At 39.8% G+C, this 24435-nt stretch overlaps 1 protein-coding gene across 1 annotated transcript in view; it reads left to right on the forward strand.

The window, feature by feature from the left end:
• Positions 1-24435, forward strand: part of Ctnna3 (catenin alpha 3) — a 1259162-nt gene that overhangs the window by 635601 nt on the left and 599126 nt on the right. Inside the window, exons 8-9 of the mRNA XM_057751057.1 lie at positions 1375-1455; positions 10590-10742. Of these exons, the coding sequence (XP_057607040.1) occupies positions 1375-1455; positions 10590-10742 (234 nt within the window). The remainder of the gene's footprint in view (positions 1-1374; positions 1456-10589; positions 10743-24435) is intronic.

The following is a 24435-nucleotide window of genomic DNA, read 5'->3' on the forward strand; positions in this document are numbered from 1 at the left end:
TGAATGAAGTTGCTAATTTATGTATAGTCATCAAACCTGTTCGATAACTCCCTTGCAAGTCATTATTGCAAGGGTGCTGGGAAGGCATAGAGATGAAAGGGGCCCATTGGAAAATGCCAGTGAATCAATGAGTGGGAAGAGCTCACCTGTGATCGTGGGAGAATTGTTTCGAGGGGTATATTGCATTTCAGGAATTTCTTGTGAAACCATTGAGGAACAGCAAGGGTTTTAACTGGTGTCTATGTGTAAGAACTGGGAAAAGACATAGAAAGCCTTGGGAATGCGGCCCTTCAGAGAGTAGTGTTTTAGAAGATGGCAGGAGAACCAGGCACGTCTCTTGAGTACAGCAGATGATCTTGATTTTGTTGTTGTTGTTATTAAGACATGGTACTATTTGAAGGTGTCGGTTTTTCTGTGAGGCTGGCCTAGGGAGGGAGTGGAATGATGTACTGCCTCGTCCCTACTGTGCTACAGGGTCTCTTTTCATTGACTCCATTCTGGAAGCTCAGCGAGCAGCTGCTGATTTTCAAGGTCTCCTCTCAGAACCTTTTGCAGTTTATTAATTTAAAAGCAGCAGCAATTTTCCTAGAGGTGAGACCCATAATGATTTTTTCCAATCTCTTTGCTGGGAGCTATCCTTGAGAAAGTAGGATTAGATTCAACCCAGTTGTCTCCCACAACAAGAATATGTAGAAAATGTCAACCAAGGTGACTCTCTGTGTGTTGAAAAGTCCAAGGCTTAGGTTAAAGAATGTAGTGGAGAGGACTGTTCCGCTTACAGAATGAAAACGTGTTGCACAAATTATCTTGAGGAACCAAAAGCAGCATCCAGTTCTCACCTAAAACAATTTGTTCTTGGAATATTGTCAGCTAAAATTGTGGTCAACTTTTGCAAATTGTATGAATTTGCACTGCATATTTTATTTAGTGTTTAGCAAAACTCCAATATGGCTCTGCATAACTTACACAATACACCAAGAAGATGACTTCAGAAACTCCCACGGAAGTTGACAAATCGGGCATCTAATGCTTTTAAGCTAATTGCATGCTTAGCGGTTAAGGAGCTGACTTGTTAAGAATGAAGATCAGAGTTTTGTAAAGACAATGCTCTGCCTGCTGCCACATTGAATCCGATCAAACCCTGTATCAGAAATATTACAGACGCTTAAAGAAGAAAATAATGCGCGCTTTAATCGCCGTGCTACTTAGCGTTTCAGTGAAGGGCTCATGAGTCATCGGCACTGTCATAGCAGTTTTGAAAACTATTCTTGAATTTTCAAGCTGTTATTTTCAGGAAATTTCGAAAGCAAATTGCTAAGTGATAAAGAGTAATTTGGTAGCATTTGCTTATGTCAGTGTTTTGCTTCCTTGCAGGCTGGAAAAACAGAAAAGAGTAATGCCCTGAATGCCGCCATAGACAACATGAGCAAGAAGACAAGAGACCTCCGCCGACAGGTGAGAGCAAGAGAGGCACGGGGCAGGGATGAGCAGCAAAAGAAGCTCTCACTCATGGCCGTATCATTTATTGTTTTTGGTCTTCTAGAATGATAGAATGGGAAACCCAAAAGCAAGCTTGTACTTTCCACATTTACATGACTCGAATGTGTTGTGGCAAACAGAAGAGAGAAGAAGGAGTATGTGCCTTAATGGCATGCAGAATTACAATTGAATCTTGGCTCTGTCCTCATCAGATGTGAGTTCTGAGGCATAGATTTCATCTCTCAGAGCTTCTATGAAATGCAATTAACGTGAGTAGGGCTTTGGATAGGCAGTGAATGCATATTGCTGCACTGGAGAGGTGGCCTAGTTGGGAAGGTGTTTGCCTCACAAGCTCCTGAGTTCAAGCCCCACAACCCTCTTGGAAAAAGGCCAGGTGTGGTTTGGGACAGGCTCATCATCCAAGGACTCGGGTGATGGAGACAAATGGATTCCTGGGCCTCTCTGCCTAGTCAGCTCAGACTTCTTGGTGAGTTCCTCACGGTGGAAAGCCCTATCACAATGCAGAGGGGTATGGATCCTCATTAATGACACCTGAAGTTGTCTTCTGACCTCACATACATGTGTAGCACATACACACATCCTTGCACAAATGAACATGTACACATATACACACATCTGCTTCCACATAAGATAAAATCAGTGTATTTGTTTGTCTGGCACACTACATGCTTAGAGATGTTGGGAAACTAGCTTCATGACAGTACTGTGCTGGCTGTTTCTAATGACAGCTTGACACAATAGGAGGTATCTTAGAGGAGGAACCATCAAGAAAATGCCTCTAGAATACTGGGTTGTGGCCAAGCCTGTAGGGCCTTTTCTTAATTACTGATCAGTGAGGGAGGCCCAGTCCGTTGTGGGTGGTGCCACTCCTAAGCTGATGGTCCTGGATTCAATAAGCAAGCTTTTGAGCAAGTCAGTAAGCAGCACCCCTCCATGGCCTCTGCATCAGCTCCTGTCCCTAGGTTCCTGCCCTGTTTGCAATCCTGTCCTGACTTCCTTCATTGTTAAACAGTGATGAGGAAGTGTAAACCTCATCAACCCTATCCCTCCCAAGTTGCTTTGGTCCTGACTTTCTGTAAGAGCCGTAGCTGAGACAAGTTCACACTGACTTTCTCGTCCTAACGCAGAGAGCATCTCAAAGGTCAACATGTTCACGTCTTCCTCCTCCTGGTTTGTGGGTGCTTCAGAAAGGAGTTTCTTTGGAGACACTTCTTTGGTTGTTAGTCGCCAGGATCAGAAGCCCGGAAAGGATTTTACTAAGCGGTTGAGAGACAAAGTGTTCTGACACCATTTCCCCACAGACATGGCCAATTCCAAGGCCTTTCGCTTCCTGATCCTTTACACTGTTAATTGCCAGATATTTTCCCCCTAGGGACAGCTATAACATAGTCACCACTAACTCATAAAAACAGGGAAAAGGGTTTTTAACCAGTAGCTTTCAATGCTATGTATTATCTTAGTTAAATGGGAAGGATTTGAGAAATGACTGGGCCATATTTTAATTCAGAAGTAGACCTATATACAGATTAATAGGATTCCCAGATAACGAGGTTGTTTTGCAGCAGAATTTTAAATTCTGTGGAAATCATGGTTTCTCATTGTTAGGCCCTTGATGTAAATTCTTTTTCTGCTGCTTAGAAATCTTGGGACGTAAGAGTCAAAGGAGTGTAACAGCGCTACCCCTTTGGGGCACTGCTGAGAAATCCAGACACTGTGGTCAGGGCCTAAGGTGCAAAGGGCATTGAGTCATGACCTAGACCAGGGCCCAGACACTTGAGCCCTCAGAGCTGGCCTTCCTCTTCCTTATATGATTTTCATTTTCTTTCTTGCCGATCATTTCTTCCCACGCCGGTCTTGATACAGAGTCTCCTGTATCCCAAGCTGGCCATGAACTTCTGATCTCCCAAGTGGCAAAGGCTGGGGTTACAGGTATTTCTTTTCCCTGAGGCATTAGGTTTGAAGTCAGATCTTTCTGTATACTTAGTAAACCAGTTCAACCACACCTCTCCTCCCAAGCCCTTTTTCAGGATTCCCACCCCTCCTGCTCTTCTTAGGGTGTAGATGAACTATGTCTGTGTCTGTCAACCACAGTATTTTGTGTCCCCATCTCTTCCATCTATTTTGCCACCAGCAAATCTATGTATAAAATGCTAATCTGTATTCATACCTCCTCAACCTTTACAGTTATTATTTTCCTCAAAGACTTCAGAAAAAGCAATTTCTTACATTTTGAGCTAGAAGATTTAGCAAATCAGGTTTATCATGCCCAGTTAAGTTTGAATTTTAGGTTAGCAACAAATATGCCCTAACATAATTATGTTCCAAATGTGGCATGGGACATTCATATTTTAAAAAGTGTGTTGACTTCAAATTCAAATATGTCCTGTATTTTATTTTGCAGTCATGCATGGTTTGTCCCCTCACCATCCTTGGCGAGATCCAGACTGTCATACCACGGTAGCTAACGCTTTCTCTTGGTCATTTCAGTTTGCAGAGCACATCTGTGCTCTAGGGATCTCACAGAACGACCTCACTTTTGTTTCAGTTTCTTCTAGCACAAAGCACCATAAATAAGGCCTACTGTGATCCCAGGGAGCCACTGCTGGGGATCAGCAGGCCTCTTTCCCATTGGTCTTCACTTGGGATGGTGGCAGCCAACCAACCACCACCCCACAGTGCAGGTTGGGAGTTGAGATCCAAGGTAGAAGACTATCATTCCTTCTTCACTCTACGGGTGAAACACAGCCATGAAAGACACTCTAAATGAAGGACCACGCAGGAGCCCTTTCTCATTTTGAGAACCTGCACGAGCGTGTGAGGAGAAGGAATGAAGTGTGCTCTTTGGAGACACCCATGATCTTCACAGAACCACTGTGATTCTCATTATCCAACCACTCTTCTCCCCACACCCAAAATGACTTCATTTCCTACCGTGGAATCTATACTTTGGGTATATAGTTGGAGTACATAGTCTGGGTTTGGGAAGGTAACTTGGCATGCTTGTAGCTCTGGTATCAATTCCTAACACCTCATGAACAGGGCATGTGGTACTTATCTGTCAAATCAGCACCTAGCATAAAGAAGCAGAATGAACATAAGGACAAGATTACCTTCTGCTCTAAACGAGTTTAAAGCCAGCCTGGGGTACATGACACCATTTCTCAAAAACAAAAAAAAAAATGAAGCAGCAAAATGAGTAATCTCTTTTTACGCTTTCAACATGGAAGAACTTATTCTAAGCACCTTACATATGCTCGTTTCTCACAAAACAAAGCCCTGCTCTTAAACTGCCTTTGAAATATTTAATGATCATCTCTTGTTCTAGAACTGGTTTTATTTTTAGTAAAACGTCCTGAGAACCTCTCCTTTTGGCTCTTCCATCCTTATCCATTTCATAACCGTTACTTTTTCATCAGTAACAGAAATGCCTCAGCTTTAGATCAGAGAATGATTGAGTCTGTAAGAGGAGCAATAAATTTCTTAGGAATGTCTAAAGAGTCGCCATCATACATTGTGGACCATGAAGATGGAAGGTTCCAGCACATGACATAGTTGGTTTCTCGTTCTCTGACTTTCTCACACAGTTTATTAGGGATGGACTCAAAGATCTTGGCCTTGTATTCTCACTTTTCTGTGAATCGATCACAACAATTTTAGTCTTTGGCATTTATTTTTAAATCTTTTTAGTTGGCCCTCTCCAGAGCTACATACTCACCCACCTCTGATAGAAGGATCTACTAACTTCTCAGTAAATGGCCATCTCCTCGTTAAGCACGCAATTGCAGGCTCGCCATATTCAGCATCAGATAGAATGCTCACGGCATCCTCTGCTCTCCCCCCCTCCACTTCCTGTCCTTCTCTTTCTCATCTTAAATCATCCGAGTTCCAAAATAGTATGGATGCTACTCCTTCCAGCGAACTTTAGCTGTTTTCTTCAGCGGGAATCAGTATTATTTTCTGGGAGCTCTTCAAAGCACACGAGCTTCTTTTGTAGCAGTCATTCCTTCTCTGCCTGTGTTTGATTTTTTTCTCTTCAGGAAGATTTTCTTCCCCGTGGATTGTAAACCTTTATAATGATAATTATGATCAGATCTTCCATTTGCTGAATATTTCAGGAGTTCTCTAATGAGTGTATTCTTTGAGTTATTGATTTCATCCTTGAAATAATAAATAATGTTATAGTATTATATCAATTGTCATGTCTATCAATTTGCTAAGGTTTCCTTGGTAGAGTCATGGCTCCATCCCAGGGACAATATAACTAAAACCCCTGTGTATAATCACCACACCAGGGGAAAAGGAAAATGACTTTTTGATTTTTCAAAAATCCCAGAAACAAATGCACTGATTTATCTGCCATCCATTTTTCTCCATTATTTAGTTTCCACGTTTTTCAAAACTTCACTTTTCTATCCTTTCACCTAGCCCCCAGTTATTTCCTTGAGGATTATCTCCAGGAACTCCCAATAAACGAAGAATATTTCTAAATACGTGTACTTGACTAAAAATCAAAACTTTAAAATATCTTCTACCTCTGTCTTGTGAAGAATGAAGCATACTTAATTTTATTAAAGGTGGGTTAAGAGTCTCACTTGTGTATATTACTAAAAAAGGCATTGCAGTTCATAGATGCTAAAGTGATGGTGAACCATATCAATTAAAACAGAATTCTGGCAACGGCAAACAAAAGAAGCACATAATTCTGTTGTTTGATTGCCTGGCTAGAGGCATCTTTGCTCCTCACACCGGCAGCTCAAGTGAACCGCTTGGAAAGCCGTTATCTGCTGTTGCAGTCGTCACCATTGCATATTCAGTTCTCAGGACCACATCCCACAAACTTGGTGCAGTGACTAGACACTGCATTGTTACTTGATATACTCCTTATCGATCAGTCAAGTTTTGCAAATTATTTCATTCACTTATTTAAAATTAAAATGTCATGTGTAGACACAAGTAGAGATTTTCTGATTTTGAAGGAGGCATGTTTTCTGAAATGTTCTCTTTGTTTTGCACGCATCCCCCCCCCCCCCCCCCCAGTTTATTCTTTGGCCTCATTTGGTAACTATGGTAGACTGCCTTACAGTTTCCACACGGGGTTCTCACTTTTGTGTTTCAATTGTAGAGAAATACGTTATTTTATTTGAGACACTAAACCACTTATATCAGCAGGAAGTAAAAAAATTGATGCCTCAAAGCCTTTTATTAAGCTCCAGTGAGAAAAGACAGAAAGCCCCTCGGTTTGGCTTTGCTCTGACATCATTCATGCTTACCACCAGCAAGTATTTACTGATAATTCATACCCCACCACTCCTGTCGGCTTCCCACCAACTTCAAATTTTAACACTGTGGCTTCACATGTTAGAGTCTTCTTTAGAACTTTTTTTTTTTATGTCATCCAAGTGAAAGAAACATAGGAAGCTCCTGGAAAGGAAGACAGTATGAAAATAAAGAAGCTACAGGCTATATAATTAATACATATGTAGACAAGGTGTAAAGAGAATGTCTCCTGGGAATGTGTCAAGACAAATGAAGGAGATTGCCTAACAGCACATCCTAGACTTTCTACATTTGGTGCCTAGACACCCGGCTTGTTTTATCCCATAATAATCCCTTTTTCACGGTCAACAAAATGTAGGGCCTGACAGAGTTATATTCAGTGATGTGCAAAACAGAAGCGAGAGAGTATGATCTGCAAAGAATGGTGCACGGAGACCTGGAAGCTGTCAGAAGGGAATGATCACGCATGACCAACAGAGGACGGGTTTAAACTAGATCTTGTTCATGAGAGCAGACACTTAGCACAGGCCTTTAGTGCAGAGAGTTTCATTGGGAGGAAGTTCCAAAATATAATTTGGTAAATGCCAAGCAAGCCAGAAGAGAGAGGGTATGCTATCAGGGCTGCAAGTATAGGTGATAGGGCTTGAGGACTGCTGCGAATCAGAATTTCTCCTCAGGTTGCCTGGCCTATGGTGGAAGCCAGATCTAGTAGCTGTCGCCCCTGTTTATGGTTGTTCCTGGGATGTGGGCTCTCTAGACATTGCAAGCTGCAGTTGTACTTCCATTAAGAACCTTGCAGAGGCTTAGATAGAGTAAGCGCTGAGGCAGAATGACAAAAAAATAAAAGCATGGGATGTCTTCAGAATACATAGTATCAAAGGCCACAACAAGAGGTGAAATTGCAGACTGATGTAGAGGATGTGCAGTGCAGTACTGATCTAGAGGGTATGCAGTGAAAACTGATCTAGAGGGCATGCAGTGCAGTACTGATCTAGAGGGTATGCAGTGCAGACTGATCTAGAGGGTATGCAGTGCAGTACTGATCTAGAGGGTATGCAGTGCAAACTGATCTAGAGGGTATGCAGTGCAGTACTGAAGGCCTCTCAGGTCAGCTTTAACCACAGTTGTGAGTAGAGGGATAAAGCATTTGCACTCAGCAAGTCAGGCAGAGGCTTCTGGCAGAACTGTGTTTAGCTAGGCAGCTTGTTATTTTCCTGGATTAAAATGCTTTCTGGAGGAAAATACGGCTTGCTCTTAAAGGCTTCATTCCACAAGTCACGCGTTTCTGACAAATTCCTTCTGTCATGAGATCAAAAAGAGCACATCTTACAATGTGAGACAGCAGTCTCTGTCTCTTGGTTTTATGGAAAACAAAACTATAGCATTTGAAAAATCATAGGAGTGTGATGAGATATTTTTGGTTTAGTTTTGGATAGTGACTGCCTCATCTATGTTGGTGAAAAGTAGTCTGTTTTTAAACATGCATTTATTTCAAGTTAGTTAATATTAAATCTTGCCTCTTAATCTCACAGTCAAATTACTAGAAATTGGAATTTTTTCCCAGTGTCTCTGCTTTCTTGTTTCCCAATCACTCTTGAAGAAATAGTGATAGATTTCTATATCCAATTTTATAAAAAACTTGCAGCTACTGTGTTCACCAAGAACCTTCTTGGAGATCAAATTCTATAAACCAATCTGTTTTAAAAGTTCAGTGCTTTTAAAGTATATATATAGTGTGTGTGTATTAGATGTATATACTCCATATATATTTATGTTATATATCCTAGTTTTCCTTTGTTATAATGTTTAATGCCTCGCATTTCTCTGCTAGCTTACATGTGTTTGTACATTTCTCTCTTCTCCTTTCTCTGAATACCTAGCTCTTGAAATGCTGAACACTTCTTCCATTGACTGAAGTCAGGTATCTGACAGTGATGGTAATGATAACTATTTTGTAGGATGCACATGTTTGGAGAGTCATGACAATGAGATTTACTTGAAGTTTGCCTTTTAGTTAGTTCTTGTAGTAAGTACTCTTTATTTTCAGCCAATCTCTTGGCCCCTTTAAGTCCTGCTCTTCCATGGACGTGTCTACTGTGGTGGTGTTTCCAGCTGGGCTCTTGAATGTCTGATCACTATGTGTCTATCATCAAGGTTCTAGCTATATCTTGTGCTTGAGCTAACTTCCATATTCTGACCCCCGTAGATGAACTATAGAAAAGAGGTATCTCTCAAATCCAAATAAACATCCAAGTTCCAGAAAAGAACGGGGTAAAGGGGTATCCCTACAAACTCTGCCCTGCTCTTGAGATCCTCAACACATCTTCCCTCTGTTTGTGAAATATATACATGTACTTCATGACTACAACCCTAGCCTGTGCCCTTGACTGCAAACACACTGCTCACTCATTTATGGCCATCACCTTGCCTTGTGACCTCACATCTCCTTCACCCTGTTACAAGTGTCTAGTAAATATTAATTTGTTGCCATTAGTGGCTTAACCCAAGTCATAGTAAGCACAAAGTTTCACGAGAATTTCCTGCAGTCTATGATGTAACTGGGAGCTAGAAAACTTCACAATGCTTCTCAGCTAGCTATACCAATATGAGTGGAGGTGTTTTCCTTCAGGAAGTTGATAGCCCTTCCTGCACAGATTTATCATCCTATAATTATTATAGGAAGACAGCACTTTTTTTCTATTTTTTTGAAGTGCTGGGAATTGAACCTAAGACCTTACATATGGAACGCAAGTGCTCTGCCTCTGAGCTATCTTTCTAATAAGATAGTGTTTTATACAAATGAAGCTCTATCATTTTGGACCTGGAAACTATAACAATAAAAATTCTTACACTATTTAAAACTAAGATGTCAAGTGGTTTTTTAAAATAGCCTAAAATATAACCCTCACAGAAGTCAAATTGCAAGTTGTCTTTCTGATTTTTATCATTTTATTTATAGAGAGAAGTTACTAAACTAAACAAGCATGTTGATCCAAAAACCTTATGGCTCATTCATAAAAAATGATGTTGTTTATTAGAGTCCAATATTAGTATATTGTAATCCCTATAGTTTCAGTTATTAGAAATACAATAAATTAATTTCAGAGCCATTTTTAAATTTTATAAAATCTCTACTGAGTACAGGAATTATCTGAAGTCATGTAGAAGCTTCCATGTTATTTAATTTAAAAGAACTCATTGTGTCAGAATGTTACAGTTGTTTAATAATTTAAGGTGTGAGGGCAAGAACAGTTAATGCAAATGGAGAAAATGGGACACCAAACTCATTTATTCATCTTCTTGCTCTATTAATCTGTTATTATCATGCAATTTGTGATCTCACTTAGTTTAATCACCTTGAAGTCTACAATTTAGATAATCAAATGTATCATCAATTCTTCCAATAAGTTAGAAAGTAGTTTATAATTTTGTAATTATTAAAATACAGTAGGTGCATTTTATTTGTACACAGGTTGAACATTGTAATCATGTAATTTCTTTGAGGAAAGAATATTGAATTACCACTTATAATTTGAGTCATGGGCTAAATATAATATAATAATAATGATAATAATAATAAATGGCTTTTGGGAAGAAGGAAATTACTGCTGCCTGATTTTTTTTTTATTCTGAACATTCCGTTTATTTGCTTGTAAATGATGTTCACACACTGCACCACATATTCTGATTGTAAGGATTGCTTAGGAAATGTGTAAAATGAACTTTAGAGCCACCGAGATCACAAGACTAGAAAAATAACAGAGACTTTCTCTGGGAAATAAAAGGAATTCTTTTCTTCTTCTTCTTCTCAGCTCCGCAAGGCGATTATAGATCACATATCAGATTCTTTCCTGGACACGACAGTTCCACTCCTGGTTCTCATTGAAGCTGCTAAGAACGGCCGAGAAAAGGAAATCAAAGAATATGCTGCGATATTTCATGAGCACACAGGCAGGCTCGTGGAGGTAAGCGTTCTATAGCCGCAGCTGCTCCCAATCCGGGAAAGCAAGATTCCTTCGCCATTTACAGGTGATTTTTACTCGCATAAAAACAATTGACAACATACTACAAATGTCACAGTGCTGGACCTAGGTAATAGGGAATTGGTACGTGCTCACTGTTGTTTCAGTTTTAAATACCCATTTTAGTGGCACTAGACAAAAGAACAAACTAGATGCATAGTTCTGTCATAGTAAATATTTTTTTACCATTCTAGCTTTAATTTACCAGATATTCCGTGCCATGTGCTTTATTGTCCTGGTTTCATGGGTCTTTCCCTCCTGCTTTTTAGAACATACTATGTGACATAAAAATAAAAATAAGACAGTAGAATGTGCGGGTTTTGAGAGTTCCATGAAAAATTAAGTAGGAAGACTGGTTTAGAGGAAGGGGAGATGACAAACCACAATTCCCTCTGCTTAGCAGCTGCAGATGTGACCACCACGCCATGGTTTTGAGAGCAGGATGGCAGATTGCTAACAGAACGACAAAGGGCTGTAGATAAGAGATTCTCAAGAGTCAGTGAGTTAAACCTGTTGCCTCATGGGTATCAAATACAGCTCATTAGAGCAGAGATTCTGAATGGAAGAATTTCTTCAGACAAAAGAACGGACAAGACCAGGAACCAGAGACTAGAAGGGATGAGGGTTCTACCAGGTTCATAAGCCAGAAATCATTCTTGGCTGCTACTCGGCAGTGTGTCTATACCAGTTTTTGTTTTTTAAACAGAGTCTTCCTGTGTCACCTCGGCTAGTTTAGAATGCATTCTGTAGCCCAGGCTGCCCCCACACTTACAAGATCCACCTGCCCGTGTCTCCCAAGTGCTGACGTTAGAGCGGTGTGCTAACGTGCTTGCATTTGTTCCAGTTAGAGTGACTAGTGCCTATTAGGATCTTCTGTGCCCATTCCAGGCTGGTGATTAAACGTTTGACTGCCACCTATTCCTACATAGTCATGAGCTCTGAAGTGAAATGTAATTATTTGGCCCAAATTGCTCATAAAAAGTTGTGAGAGAAATAATTGTAACTCAAATTAGAATCATAGTAACACAGAGTTTTTTTTTAACACCTTTATGTAAATATATGGAACAAATTCTAATATAGCTAGCATTTTTACTGTAAGCTCCCCTGCTTGGCTCCAGTCTCCATAGCTAGAAAATGGAAAATAAAGGAATGAATACTTGATTGCTAAGATCACGCCATTCCCCCAAGCTCCTCACCTCTGGCTTAGAAAGTCGCCTTTGAATTTTTCAAGAATTTGGTGAGACAGTGCAAGTGTTATTATTCCAATGACCATTTTATGGAAATAATTTATAAAATCTGAAACTAGCCTAGTTAGTGTCAGTGTTGAATTTAGGTCTATAAGTTTTAGTGAACAGATTTTGTGATCTACTTTTGATACAATTTTGTTTAATCTTTCTCGTGTACCTTCTTCAATTATTAGTTATTAGTGATTCCCCAGGGGAGTGGTGGCAGGTTTTACAAAGAGATTCTTAATTGAGCATAGTCTCCGATAGCTGCAAAACATCTGTCTAAAAATGGGTGTCTCTGCTGAAGTCACATCAAATAATGGGCATGGGGGGGGGGAGATATTTTCGTGATATACTTCGAAAGTAAAGTTTGATTTCTCTAGATAGCATATTTTGCTTCCAATTTCTCAGTTTAATTTTTCTATGAAAGTCTTGTCTTTATGCTACCTACTGGAAGATGACACTTTAACCAAACTGTAAAGAGGCAGTAGGTAGGGCCAGAGACACAGCTCGCATTACACCTGAGAAATCTTTCCAGAGAGTGCTGCTCAGGGGGAAGCCTAGACACAAGACTTTGCTGTTGGAAGGATGTCCAGACCAGTTGTTATGAGCATAGTTGGAGTTTATTAGGAAGTGCTCTTAAAATAGATTTAACCTTAGAAGCTAATAGAATTGTTTAAAAGGATAGTAACCATCCCCATGTAGGTGTTGGCACCTCAAAAAAGAATTCCTCTTACTTGGTTTTGCAATAGTCATGCATATTGTTTTGGAGATGCAGTGCTCAGAATTGTCTCTGAGATTCCCAGTAAGATCTCAGTTTTTAAAGGAGTATTGGCCATATTCAAAAGGAGAGCACATTCAGGGCTTCAATGTGGTTAAAAATCATTTTATATTCTTACTTGAAAAAAATCTCCATGTAAAAGGAAGATTGCCTCTGTGGGCAGCAGGCTGCACAGCAAGAGTTAATTGTGCTAGAATTCTTATCTGCCAGCTAGGGAGAGACTTCCACAGGACTGCAGTATGATGGTTCCTTTCCCCACACCCTTTAATGGCCCCTGTCTTTCTAATCATCCCCCAAACAGCTTTACTAAGAGTTCTATGGACAACTCCTCTTAGATATCTTTAACATTTCTGAATACTCTAACAATTTAAAAGTTAGTTTTTCCTTACTTTAACCTAGAGTTTCTTGAAGTAAGTTTTCCTAATGCTTCCTTTTGCATTGTTTTGCTCAAGTACTGCCGTCAAGCACACCTGTGAATCTTGCCTTGCTATTTTAGCCGAATGATAGTTCACTCTCATGCACCTAGAACTCTCAGAATTTGTTTTAAATGTTCAAGGATTTTGAGAATTCCCTATTCTATGTGAGCATTAAGGAGTAAAAGCTTTTAGACTTATGAGCTACTGGGAGACTGAGAGTGGGTTTTATTTAAATCTGAATATCCCCTTAGCAGAGAATAAAGTGATTATGGTAGGCTGTAGTTGTGTCTGCGTTTCCATCCCGATCTGATATGATGGAGACATTATGGTCTAAGTGACTTTCAGTTTCAGTGACTTTTTATTATGCAGAATAATTCCTAAACTGAGTAGCTTAAAGCAACTATTTGTTAAAACCACTCATCTGTCTTTAATTAACACAAAGACGAGCAGTTCTTGGTTAGGATTTCTCAGTGATTTGCCATTCTTATATGTTAACTGGATAGAGTACTAAATATCTGTCCCAGCTGAACACACAAGATGGCCTGTTCCCACGCCCTGGGTATGCTAGCTATTAACTGAAGGGTTGGTGTGGTTGTATAAAGATCAAATGTGACTTTTCATCTGGCTTGAGCTTCTTGCAGAATAGGGGTTAGGCTCTAAGGGGGGGGTCACAACAGCACCAGCAATGGTGGATGAAATGCTACCTCACTGGGCGCATAGCCTGAGGAGAACTTTTCAGTAATTTATACTCACATGAAGTTGGGGTCTTGATTTATACCACAGAAAAGAACTTATGGTGAGTCACGAGGAAGCCAAGGTGAGGCTTGTTAAGAAGACAGGGCAGAGAGCAATATATCACACCCCAGAGATGTGAGCTCTCCCTCTTCTTAGGAAAGAGCTGCATGGAAGTGTCTTTAAAAACCTAGGAGATGGTTTCTGTGACCCTCAAAGTTACATTGTTGAAAGGGTGCAATCTATATCTAAGTTTAAAAGTGTAAATTGAAATATCTGGGTATTTGATCTTTTATTAGAGTTATGTGCATTTGTGTGTGAGTCGGGGGTATGTGTGTAGACATGCTCATGCATGTACAGGTCAGAGAAAACTTGCCAAAGTCGATTACCTTCTTCTCCCATTTGCGTCCCAGAGCAAAAACTCAGGTCTTCAGGCAGCAAACAACTTTACCTTTGAGCCATTTTACCAGGTCATGTTGATTTTATGTTTTCTTATTTTGCTTTGTTGATACAGTGTCTTATATTACATTACAATAGCTCTTGCTGTCCTGGAATTCCTTATGTAGCCCAGGCTGGTGTTGAATTCACAGAGACCCATCTACCTCTAACTCTGCCTCCTGTGTGCCAGGGTTAAAGTCATGTACCACAATGCCCAGCTTTACTTATTTTTGCCTACTGAATTTTCCTTTAGTAAATATTAAGTGGTTTATGAGGTATATTGTACATATTTACATATGAGAAAATGATACTGAGAAAGACTTAAATGTCCAGAGGTACACAGCAGGCAAGGATTATAGTATCTTTGCCTTCCATCTTGTCACAGGAGTGCAGAGATTACATCTTGGCTTCGTGTGGGTCCTGGGCTTCTGGACTTAGGTCTCCTGCCAACATGGTAATGGTTTTACCCACTCTCAATATTACCATGGTAAGGATTTCACCCACAGAGCCATCTCTCTAGTGAACACATATATTTTTATCATGAATATGGCTCATGATTTGAATTTTGAGATTTTTCTCAGACAAGGGTATCTAGACACTTTAGGTGATTAAATCAGTTGTGTTGAAATCGTTGGCTTTCACGCAGATTGAGTCATAGCCTCTTTCCTTTTCTCATAACGTCTTAATTTCCCCCGCCTTTCCTATCCTGCCTCCGCAAGGGCAAACTAGAAACAGGCAACAGAAGCATCCTTTCTCTTAATACTCAGACCATCTTCTGAGAAGAACGCCATTCTTCTAATGCCAGTCATGTCTTCTGTGCTTTTCCTTGTGAAAGTAGTGGTACAGCCTGATAGAACTAAGGGGAGAGGCGACTGTGCTCAGCAGGAGGAATAGCCAAACATGCCTGGCTGCCTACTGTCTACTGCATGTCTCCTAGGGGGATTTCATTGTCTTTATAGTAGTCTTCCATGCTAGGAATATCTTTTTTTATTCTTTAACAATGTTATACATGTATACCTTATATCTTGATCATATGTACCCCAACTCCCCCTCTTACTTGACCTGAATGCCTCTCAACAGTGTACCTTAATCACTCCCAACCCCCTGCCTGCTGGAATATTGACTGATCTCACTGACTCAATCTTGGGTCGTACTTGTCACATCACTGTAGCTGTGATGAGCTTGTGAGTACACCAGCCTTGCCATGTCCAGGAGTCAGCATTTCACAGACTCCTCCCCTTCTTTAGGCTCATATCGTCTTTCCAGCCTGTTTTTCCCCACGTCTGTTCTCTGAGTCTTGACCTAAGCACTCACAGTCGTTTGTTCTCAGCATCGTAACGACCTGTGAGTCCTTACATTAACTGCTGCCCACTGTGTGGGTCCGGTGTCCTCCGGAATCTCCTTGACTAGTAGAGTGATATCCTACACCTGGCTCTGAGAGGCTCATGTAATAATCCATGCCTTCTGGGAATGCATTGTCCACTTACATAAGGAATCCGTATTCAAACTCTCTCTTCTTTTATTATATCAGTTGATTGTATTCCAAAATTTTAGTTTAAAAAGTGGTACACCCTTGGCCCCTTCCATTTGCTTTATTTCTAGATGAACTTTAAAGAAGATAATGTCTAAAATGTCTATTTTTTTTTGTCAATTGATTGAGATTTGTAGCTTCCTAAGAAATACCAAAAAAGCTTTGTCATTTTTAAAAATATAATTGCTTAAGCGTTTTCCTTGTCAAGAACACTTTCATATTTATCTGTCAGAAAAATCTTTGATTTAAAAGGAACCACCTCATGAAAGCAAGAGAGGAAAACATTATTAATTTACTGTAAAAAGGGAGACACAAGGGCTCTGTGAGAGTCCTGAGACATGGGAGAGTTTAAATAGATCAGATCCGGAAGACATTGAGTTTTCCTTGTATAGAGAGCTCACCAGTCCCTTCTCCTCTCCCTCCCAACACCCCACACTGGCGTGCACACACACCCATCTTATTCTCAAGCTGGGTCGTTTGATATAGCAGGGCAGGGAGCCTTAAGTTCTAAATGACTTGGAGAAAAAGCTATTTTCAACATATCTAGGTCTTCAGACCTCAACTATATTTGTCAGAGAAATCTAAAATCAGTGAACTAGTTGAATTCAGACCTAAATGGGGGAAGCAAGCCCATTTAACAAGAATTCCTATCAGATCTTCTAAGACAACCTTTGTATGGTTAAAGAAACTTTGTAAATAATGGCTGACCTTTAACTTTAAAAGAAATAAAGGAGACTGAAGAAAAAACAGAGAAGTAGGGATACAGAGGCCTTAAGTATTAAATCAAGACATGGAAAGCTATGAGCTCCCACCCCTAAAGAAGAAGTTACCTGCGTGTGCTCCAGTAGAGTCTTAGTGGGAATCTTAACAACACCAGAGTAGGTGATGCACTCAGGAGTACTTGGCCAATAAAAAACAAACTTGGTGGGATTTTTCTAGACCTTTTGTCTCACTTTGCTTAGTTTTGGCATTTGTGTTTTGTCTTATTGGTCTTTTGCTTGTGTATTTTGCTTTCCTTTGTGGGTATATGTGTATGTGTGAGTTTGTGTTTTCTGGTCTATTGTTTGTTTATTTTTGTAGTTTGTTTTTTAAAGAAAGAAGGAGAAAATAACAGTGATGGGTAAGTGGGGAGGATTTGAGAGAATTTTGGTGAAGAAAAAATATGATCCAAATGTGTTGTGCAAAAAAATTTTTCAATATCAAAGAAATGGATGAAAGAAGTAGAAGTGACTAAACAAGGTGACAAATGAATGGGAACTGCACATTCCTGTTCTTCAGGAGAGACATGTCTGAAGTTTTCTGTGCACTGGATGGTTAGATACAGTGGGAAGATGTTTAATAAAAACCGGGACAGTGACATAATGAAAGAACCCACAACTGCTTGCTAATTGCATAGTATATTGAACTAAAGGTAATCTGAAGTTCTTCATACTTGTAATATCAGACTAGTTGTCATCTCTTTGTATCATCTGAGTCATAGTATGGATGATAATAAGAAACCACGATAGCAAAGAATCAACAGGATAGCATTTATAAAGTCATCTTAATCTGGTCATTGATAACAAGTGTAGTCATTGAACTGTGATCCCAAGTACTTGGATGTCACTCTGATGGTAAATTGGAGCAGCATTAATGCTCAGTCCTTCCACTAATAATATCTACTAGAAAATGAATTCTATCTTTACAGAATTATATAGATAGTAAGGGTTCTGTCTGTGTTGTTTTCGCCTCCTCTAACACCAGTTGCTCTACAGCTGGTGGCCAATCTGTCCTGCAGCAAGGAAAACATTAGAATACTTGGTTCCCTTTTTATTCCTTGATTCGTGGCTATGTCTGGGCTCATTGATCAAGCAGAGTGCCCTTGACTCTGTTGCACCTGGGAATTTAATTTATAAAATTTATTTTTAATTATGTGTATATGTACATGCCTGTTTGGAAGTTTGTGCATTTGAGTATAGTGCCTGTGGAAGCCAGAAGAAGGTGTTAAGTCCCTTGGCATTACTGCCTAGGTGATCTCAGCTGCCCGATGTGGGTGCTGGGAACTAAATTTAGGTCCTCTAGAAAATCAATATACACTTACATGCTGAACCATCCCTTCAACCTTTCACATGAGTATTTTAAAAAAAGTCCCTTACCACATTATCAGTAAATGCCTTTGCCATTAATTATCAAGAGCAGACAGAAACCACCTGCCACTTTTTATTCAGAAGTAGCTTGTGATAAATAACATCTTAGGCCTCTTGACTACCTCAAAAAAAAAATCTCAGTCTAACTTTCATCTGGTGATTTAACAGCTTTCAGAAGAATGGCATTATGCTCAATAAAAGCTTTGTTGATTATGATACCTATTATGTAATTCATTCTCACTTTTCTTTGAAAATATTGCCTTGACTGGCCTAGAAGAATCTGTGTAACCCAGACCAGCCTCAAAATTGCAGTGATCCTCTGCCTCACCAATGCTGGGATTACAACCTGCACCACCACACCCAGCCAGCATTTTTGCTATGTTATAATTTGTTCTTTACAAATTCGTTCATGCTGAGCTTACCACTGCTGCTAATTAAAGTAATGATGGCCTGAACTTGCCCCATGTGTTTCACCATGTTAATTACCATTAAAACACGTTACTGTTAATGATTCAGGCAAGAGAGATTTCTGTGAATTGGGGTGGTTTCTTTCTGTACCAAGCTGGCTTCCTTGGTGCTTTGACTCATCAAAAATTCATCTTGATGCACCCTATTTTAGTGCGTTTCATGGGAGCCTTTCATCAAAAAGGAAAAAGTGGGTGGACATTTAATTATAATACTTCCCTACTACCTACAAGGCTGATTGTTCCCACTCTCAAGAATGGCGAGCCCGATTTAGCTAAGCCACAGTGCCAAGAGAGAAGGCTCCAGAGGGGCTCCTGCTGCTTGCAAGAAGCGCTGCATGCTGTCAGCTCTCCTCACGTCTCTGCTTCCTGACAGAATGCTGTTCAAGTTTCACACTTCACTTTAATTGATCATCTGTTATCAAATAAGGACATGTTCGATTATAAATAAACACAGCTTTTAGAGGCCCATCTTATTCTTCCTCCTCCACTCCCCCGAAAAGACCCAAAATAAAGAGGCTAAAAAAAAAATAAACCCATGCTTCTGCTTGTACACAAACCAGCAACTGTTCTCAGAGGACGTCTTGGAACGCCCCTGTTTTGGTGGGGAGGAGATGTGACACTTGAGGAGAAGAGAATACAGCACACAGGTGGGCTGCACCTCCTCGGACTAGGAATCTTCTCATGGCGACGCACAATGCTCAAAAGCCAGGCCTGAATGCACAGAGCTCTTTTCCATATTTTGAAACGCTTTCTCTTTCACTTCAATTTCCTACTTGTTCTCTTTGCATCTATCATGAGAAATTATCCTGTGATGAAAACCAGATACTTTTAGGAATAATGTTGAGATGGAATATTTGTGTTTTGAAATGTAGAGGAGGGCACAAACACATTGGGATGGGAATATTTTAGGAATTAAGCAAGACATAATAATAGTCAGCCTGAATCTCCAATCCTGGGCAAAATCTTCAGTTCTGTGCCCTGGGAAAACAGAATCTCAAGTGGGGCATAACAGCAGAGATACGGCCATCCTTAAATTCCTGCATTACAGAATGCAGTAGAAATGAGAACTGGACAGAAGTGTCTGCAGGGGCACAGGGTTAAGCCAGGGCAGATGATGGATAGCCTTGAATACTTGGTTGCCAGGGTGAGGAGTCCCCACTTCATGTTGTAACACTGGACAGTGTGATAGACTTGGGGAACAACAATAACTTCTCACAAGGAAAGATGGGAAAGCAAATCCTGTTTTCTTTTGAGATAGAGTATTTTGTATCTGCGCATAAAACTTCTAAACATTAATGACTGATCCTAACCTCACAAGCATAGATTTGCATTTACGAAAAGCCCTGCATTTAAAACCTAACTCATTATGATAACTCAAAGAGAATGAATAACACTTGTTTTAATAAGGAACTTGGAACAGAAATGCAAGTGGTCCAGGATTTAATGGCTCTAGATACATGCTGACCAACAGAAATAGAAAGCAATTATGGTCTTAAAATTTTAGTAGCTACCCTAACAAAATGTGGAAATAAAAAGAGACAGGTTAAACTAATTTTAATATATTTCATTAAACTCAATATGCCCACAATATTATCATTTCAGCCATTAATTGTATAAAAATCATTAATTAGACATTTTATCATTTTTATGATTAGACAAATCTGAGGGATATTTTAAATTTATATTTAGCATCTTAATTTAGCATGGCTGTGCTTTAACTGCTCAGTGGCTATCTACTAGGCTGTGTGTGGGGTGGGGAGCAGAAGCTGTTGGTGTTCTTAGTCACGTTTTTGTTGCCTTGATAAAACACCCTACTGAGACAACTCAAGGAAGGAAGGGTTTATTCTGGCTTACAGTTCCAGCGGGAGAGTCCATGATGGCAGGAGGCAGGGCAGCAGGACACCAGAGAAAGATGCAGAGAGCTCACATCTTAAACACGAAGCAGAGAGAGTGGAACAGACTAGGGGCACTCACAAAGACACCTTGAGTTACATACATCCTTCAGCAAGGTTGCAGCTTTCCTAGCCTTTCCAAAACAGCCCCACCAACTAGGGTCCAAGGGCTCAAGTACCTGAGCCCATGGCTGGCATTTCTCGTTTATCACCGCAGTTGCTTCTCTTAGGCCCACCTTCATGTTCATTTTTGGAGACAGAGTCTCTTCCTGACCATGAAGTTCATCGACTTGGCTGTGCTGGCTGGCCAGCACTTGTGCCAGGGATGCATCAGTCCCCTCCTGTGCCCACAAGCACTGAGGGTACAGAGGTGTGCTGTTCCAATGGCTTTTTACATGAGTCCGGGAGGTCAGAACGTGGGTGCTCATACCTGTGCAGGTGGGACTTTCCTGCGACATCTCCAGGCCTTGGACAGCACATGTCTAGATAGATAATGAGCAGGTTGAAGAGAAGGGTGTTTTTATTCATTCATTTGCTCCTTCACTCAGCACACCTTCAGTGTCCATTTGGTGTCAAGCGCTCTTCAGAACCATGCAGATTGTGTTTAAAGCCTTGTTTGTGTTCCTTTTACCTGACTTATGAGAAAAACAGCTTTCAATATATACCCAAATTAACGAGTCAAATCAAATGCCCATTGATCACATAGAAAAACCTCAAAAGATGGTGGGCAGAATGGTAAAATATAAGATATATATGCTGATGGCTGTGTCCTTATTAGATTTTTTTAAAATATAATCTTTTGTCATATAAAGGAAACATTTTGCCCTTACCTGAAAATATTAGTAAGATCCAGTTGCATGATTTATTGAAGTCCAGGTGCTATATCCTGTGGATGCCAATGATCTGTGAACATCAATTTTATTTCCTTTTTCTACTTAATATTTCCAATAATCTTATGTGGAATGGAATAACTTGCACCCATAACTAACGAGTATCCCATTCCTAAATATAGATAAAAACAGAAAACAGAAACATGACCAGGCTAGACATCGACACGGATAAAATCTGATCAAATGATATACCTATAATTTTGATACACAATTCACTTTTGTGTGAGGCCTCTGAAACTGGAAGCTTCCCAATTTACCCTCTATGAAAATACTTGGCCAGGAGTTAGACAGTAAACCGATTGATACTTCTTGATGGATAATTGCAGGTCCAGAAGCCAGATTTCCTATTAGTCACCAGCATGATCATGCAAGTTGGATTCAATCTATTCCTTCACGTCAAATCACTGCACATTCAATTAAAAATTACCAAAGGGTCCCCACATGTGCCGTTCTCCATAGGACTCATTTGTATGAAACCACGTTTTAAAAACAACTGGTTCCAGTTTGACATTTGATGCTTCAGTGCAGATGAGCTTCACCTCCCTGCCTAATGGATGCAGGCAATTTTTAAAACTGTGGTAGACAGAGGAGGTCAGTACCCAGATAGATTGAATCATTGATTTTTTTTTTTCTCTTACGGGATAAAAACAACTTTAAAAATGGAGACATCTAAAGATATAACCCAATTGATGGAAAGCTTGCCCAACATGCAAAGAGCCTTGGGTTTGATCCCCCGAACTTCATAAAAACAAGTGTGGTCGCACACACCTGTAATCCCACGGCTCTAGAGGTGGAGACTAAAGGGCTCCTGTGCTTGCTAGCCAGCTGATCTAGCTGAATTGTAAGCTCCAGGCTCTATGAAACTTTGTCTCAAAAGAGTAATCTGATGAATGGTCAAGGAAAGACCCAGCATCTACCTGTGGTGTCCATATACATATACACACAAGTGCATGTGAATCTTGTGAATCTGCACAGGAACACACACACACACACACATACACACACACACACACACACACACACACACTGGTTCATTTGTTCAGCTACCTTATTGTTGAGTTCAGGACCATCTATTTAGGAATGATGCTCCCACAATAGACCAGGCCCTCTCATATCAATCATGAGATGAGACAGGCCACACACCAATCTAAGGAAATTCATTCTGTCACCGAGGTTCCTTTTTCCCAGATGACTCTAGATTGCATCAAGTTGACAAATGAAGCCTAATCAGGACAGTCCTTGTCACAAAAAGAAGACAAATTTACCATGTCTTTTGGTGATTAGATGCCTAAATTTTAAATTTTGCACGGAAAGACTAAGACTTCCTTGCTTACACTGACATTTTGTGAGGTTATGGTGACCAAAAGAATATCAGAACTTCCTCAGTGAGTTTGCTCATACTTGGAACCAGTCTAGCCAATGAGTACTACAAACACTTTCTCTACTATCTCCCTTTCTCTGTAAGTCTATCTCCCACTCCTCCACTCCAGATACTGATATCATTAAATTATTATCCCATATGACTCAGGGGGATATATGTTGACTTTATATTTTTCATTATTATAAGCATTCTATGTAAAGAATACATTATGTTTTCAAAATGCATCCATTCCTCAAATTTTATGAGCTTTTTAAACAGAAAAACAGAAGCTATGCTAGGCATTCAAGACATAATCACTGGCAAAAAGGAACTAGCCACTTCCCTTTTGAATATTGCTACTTACAAGGGCATGAATACAAAGAAGTGGCCGTCATTAGAGTTGTGCTGTGGGCTGTGGGGACATCAGTCAGGATCGAGCTAATGCATTAAAGTTCTAAGGAGTTGGCTTTTAAGCTATAAATAGATGAGGATTGGGGATTAAAAGTTGAATTAGGAGACGAAATCAGGAAAGAAGGGAATTTGATAAGGACTGGAGTATGTAATGGCCAGGAGGTAGAAGGCATTCATCTGTTTGTCAATACATTCATCCTTTGACAGTGCTCAGACATGCATATGCTGAGATATGCGTGTGCTTTATTTTATAATAGTTTACATTCCTATTCAGTGTTAGGAATTCTAGGTGTTTCAGCTACTGTCTTACCAGTAATAACATTATTGAGATTTTATTTCTTGTCATTCTATGGTGTATACAGTGTTTGCTTTTATGCTTTTAATTTTCATGTGTTTAAACATTATCATACACATTTTATAACAGAACTATTGAGATATAATTAATGTATCACATAGTTCTCCCCTTGGAGGCATATGTTTCATAGATTTTTTAAAGTTAGTCCATGGGGCTCTGCATTCATCACCAGAATCTTATCTACCAAACTAGTTAACTATGAGTCTGTATTTGGTCCTTAGATATTTGCATACTATAGATCTTGCCTGTAAGTAGAACTCAGTGTGGCAGTCATGACTAACTTCTCTTAATTAGCCTTTGCAGCATCTGCCAGCCTAACGTGTTTTATCTTATGTAGTGTATGCTGGAAGGATAAAATCCATTTTTTTTTTTTTTTTTTTTTTTTTTTTGGTTTTTCGAGACAGGGTTTCTCTGTGGCTTTGGAGCCTGTCCTGGAACTAGCTCTGTAGACCAGGCTGGTCTCGAAGTCAGAGAGATCCTCCTGCCTCTGCCTCCCGAGTGCTGGGATTAAAGGCGTGCGCCACCATCGCCCGGCTAAACTACATTTTCTTCATCTTTTCAAAAGTTGATTGACGTATCAGCTGTTGTGAGTTGGAACTATTATGACTGAATCTGAGACATTTTGTTTATGTGTTTTATTAAGTATTTATTCTCATTTCTTCAGGGTGTGTATATAGGTACAGAATTTCTAAGCTGCATAAGAGCTATTTTGTAATGGTAATAGACTGTAGGGTTTTCAGTTTTTATCAGTACTGTCTTCCAAGTTCTGTTGATGGTTTTATTGTTTTTGCATTACTTAGATGATAATTTTGTAGATGATATTATAGAGACAAGCTTTTATTTCTCATTTTTTCAAAGTGTCTTCTTCACTGTAGAATTTTTAATTTTGATGAAGCCAAATTATGTACAATATACCAATAGTGTTATATATGAGTCGTGTGTTTTTGTTTTCTTTTATGGTGATTTTTCCAGTTTTTTCGAAATTTTATAATTTTAAGACATACATGTATG

Source organism: Chionomys nivalis, chromosome 19, assembly GCF_950005125.1.
Source record: "Chionomys nivalis chromosome 19, mChiNiv1.1, whole genome shotgun sequence".
NCBI lineage: Eukaryota > Metazoa > Chordata > Mammalia > Rodentia > Cricetidae > Chionomys > Chionomys nivalis.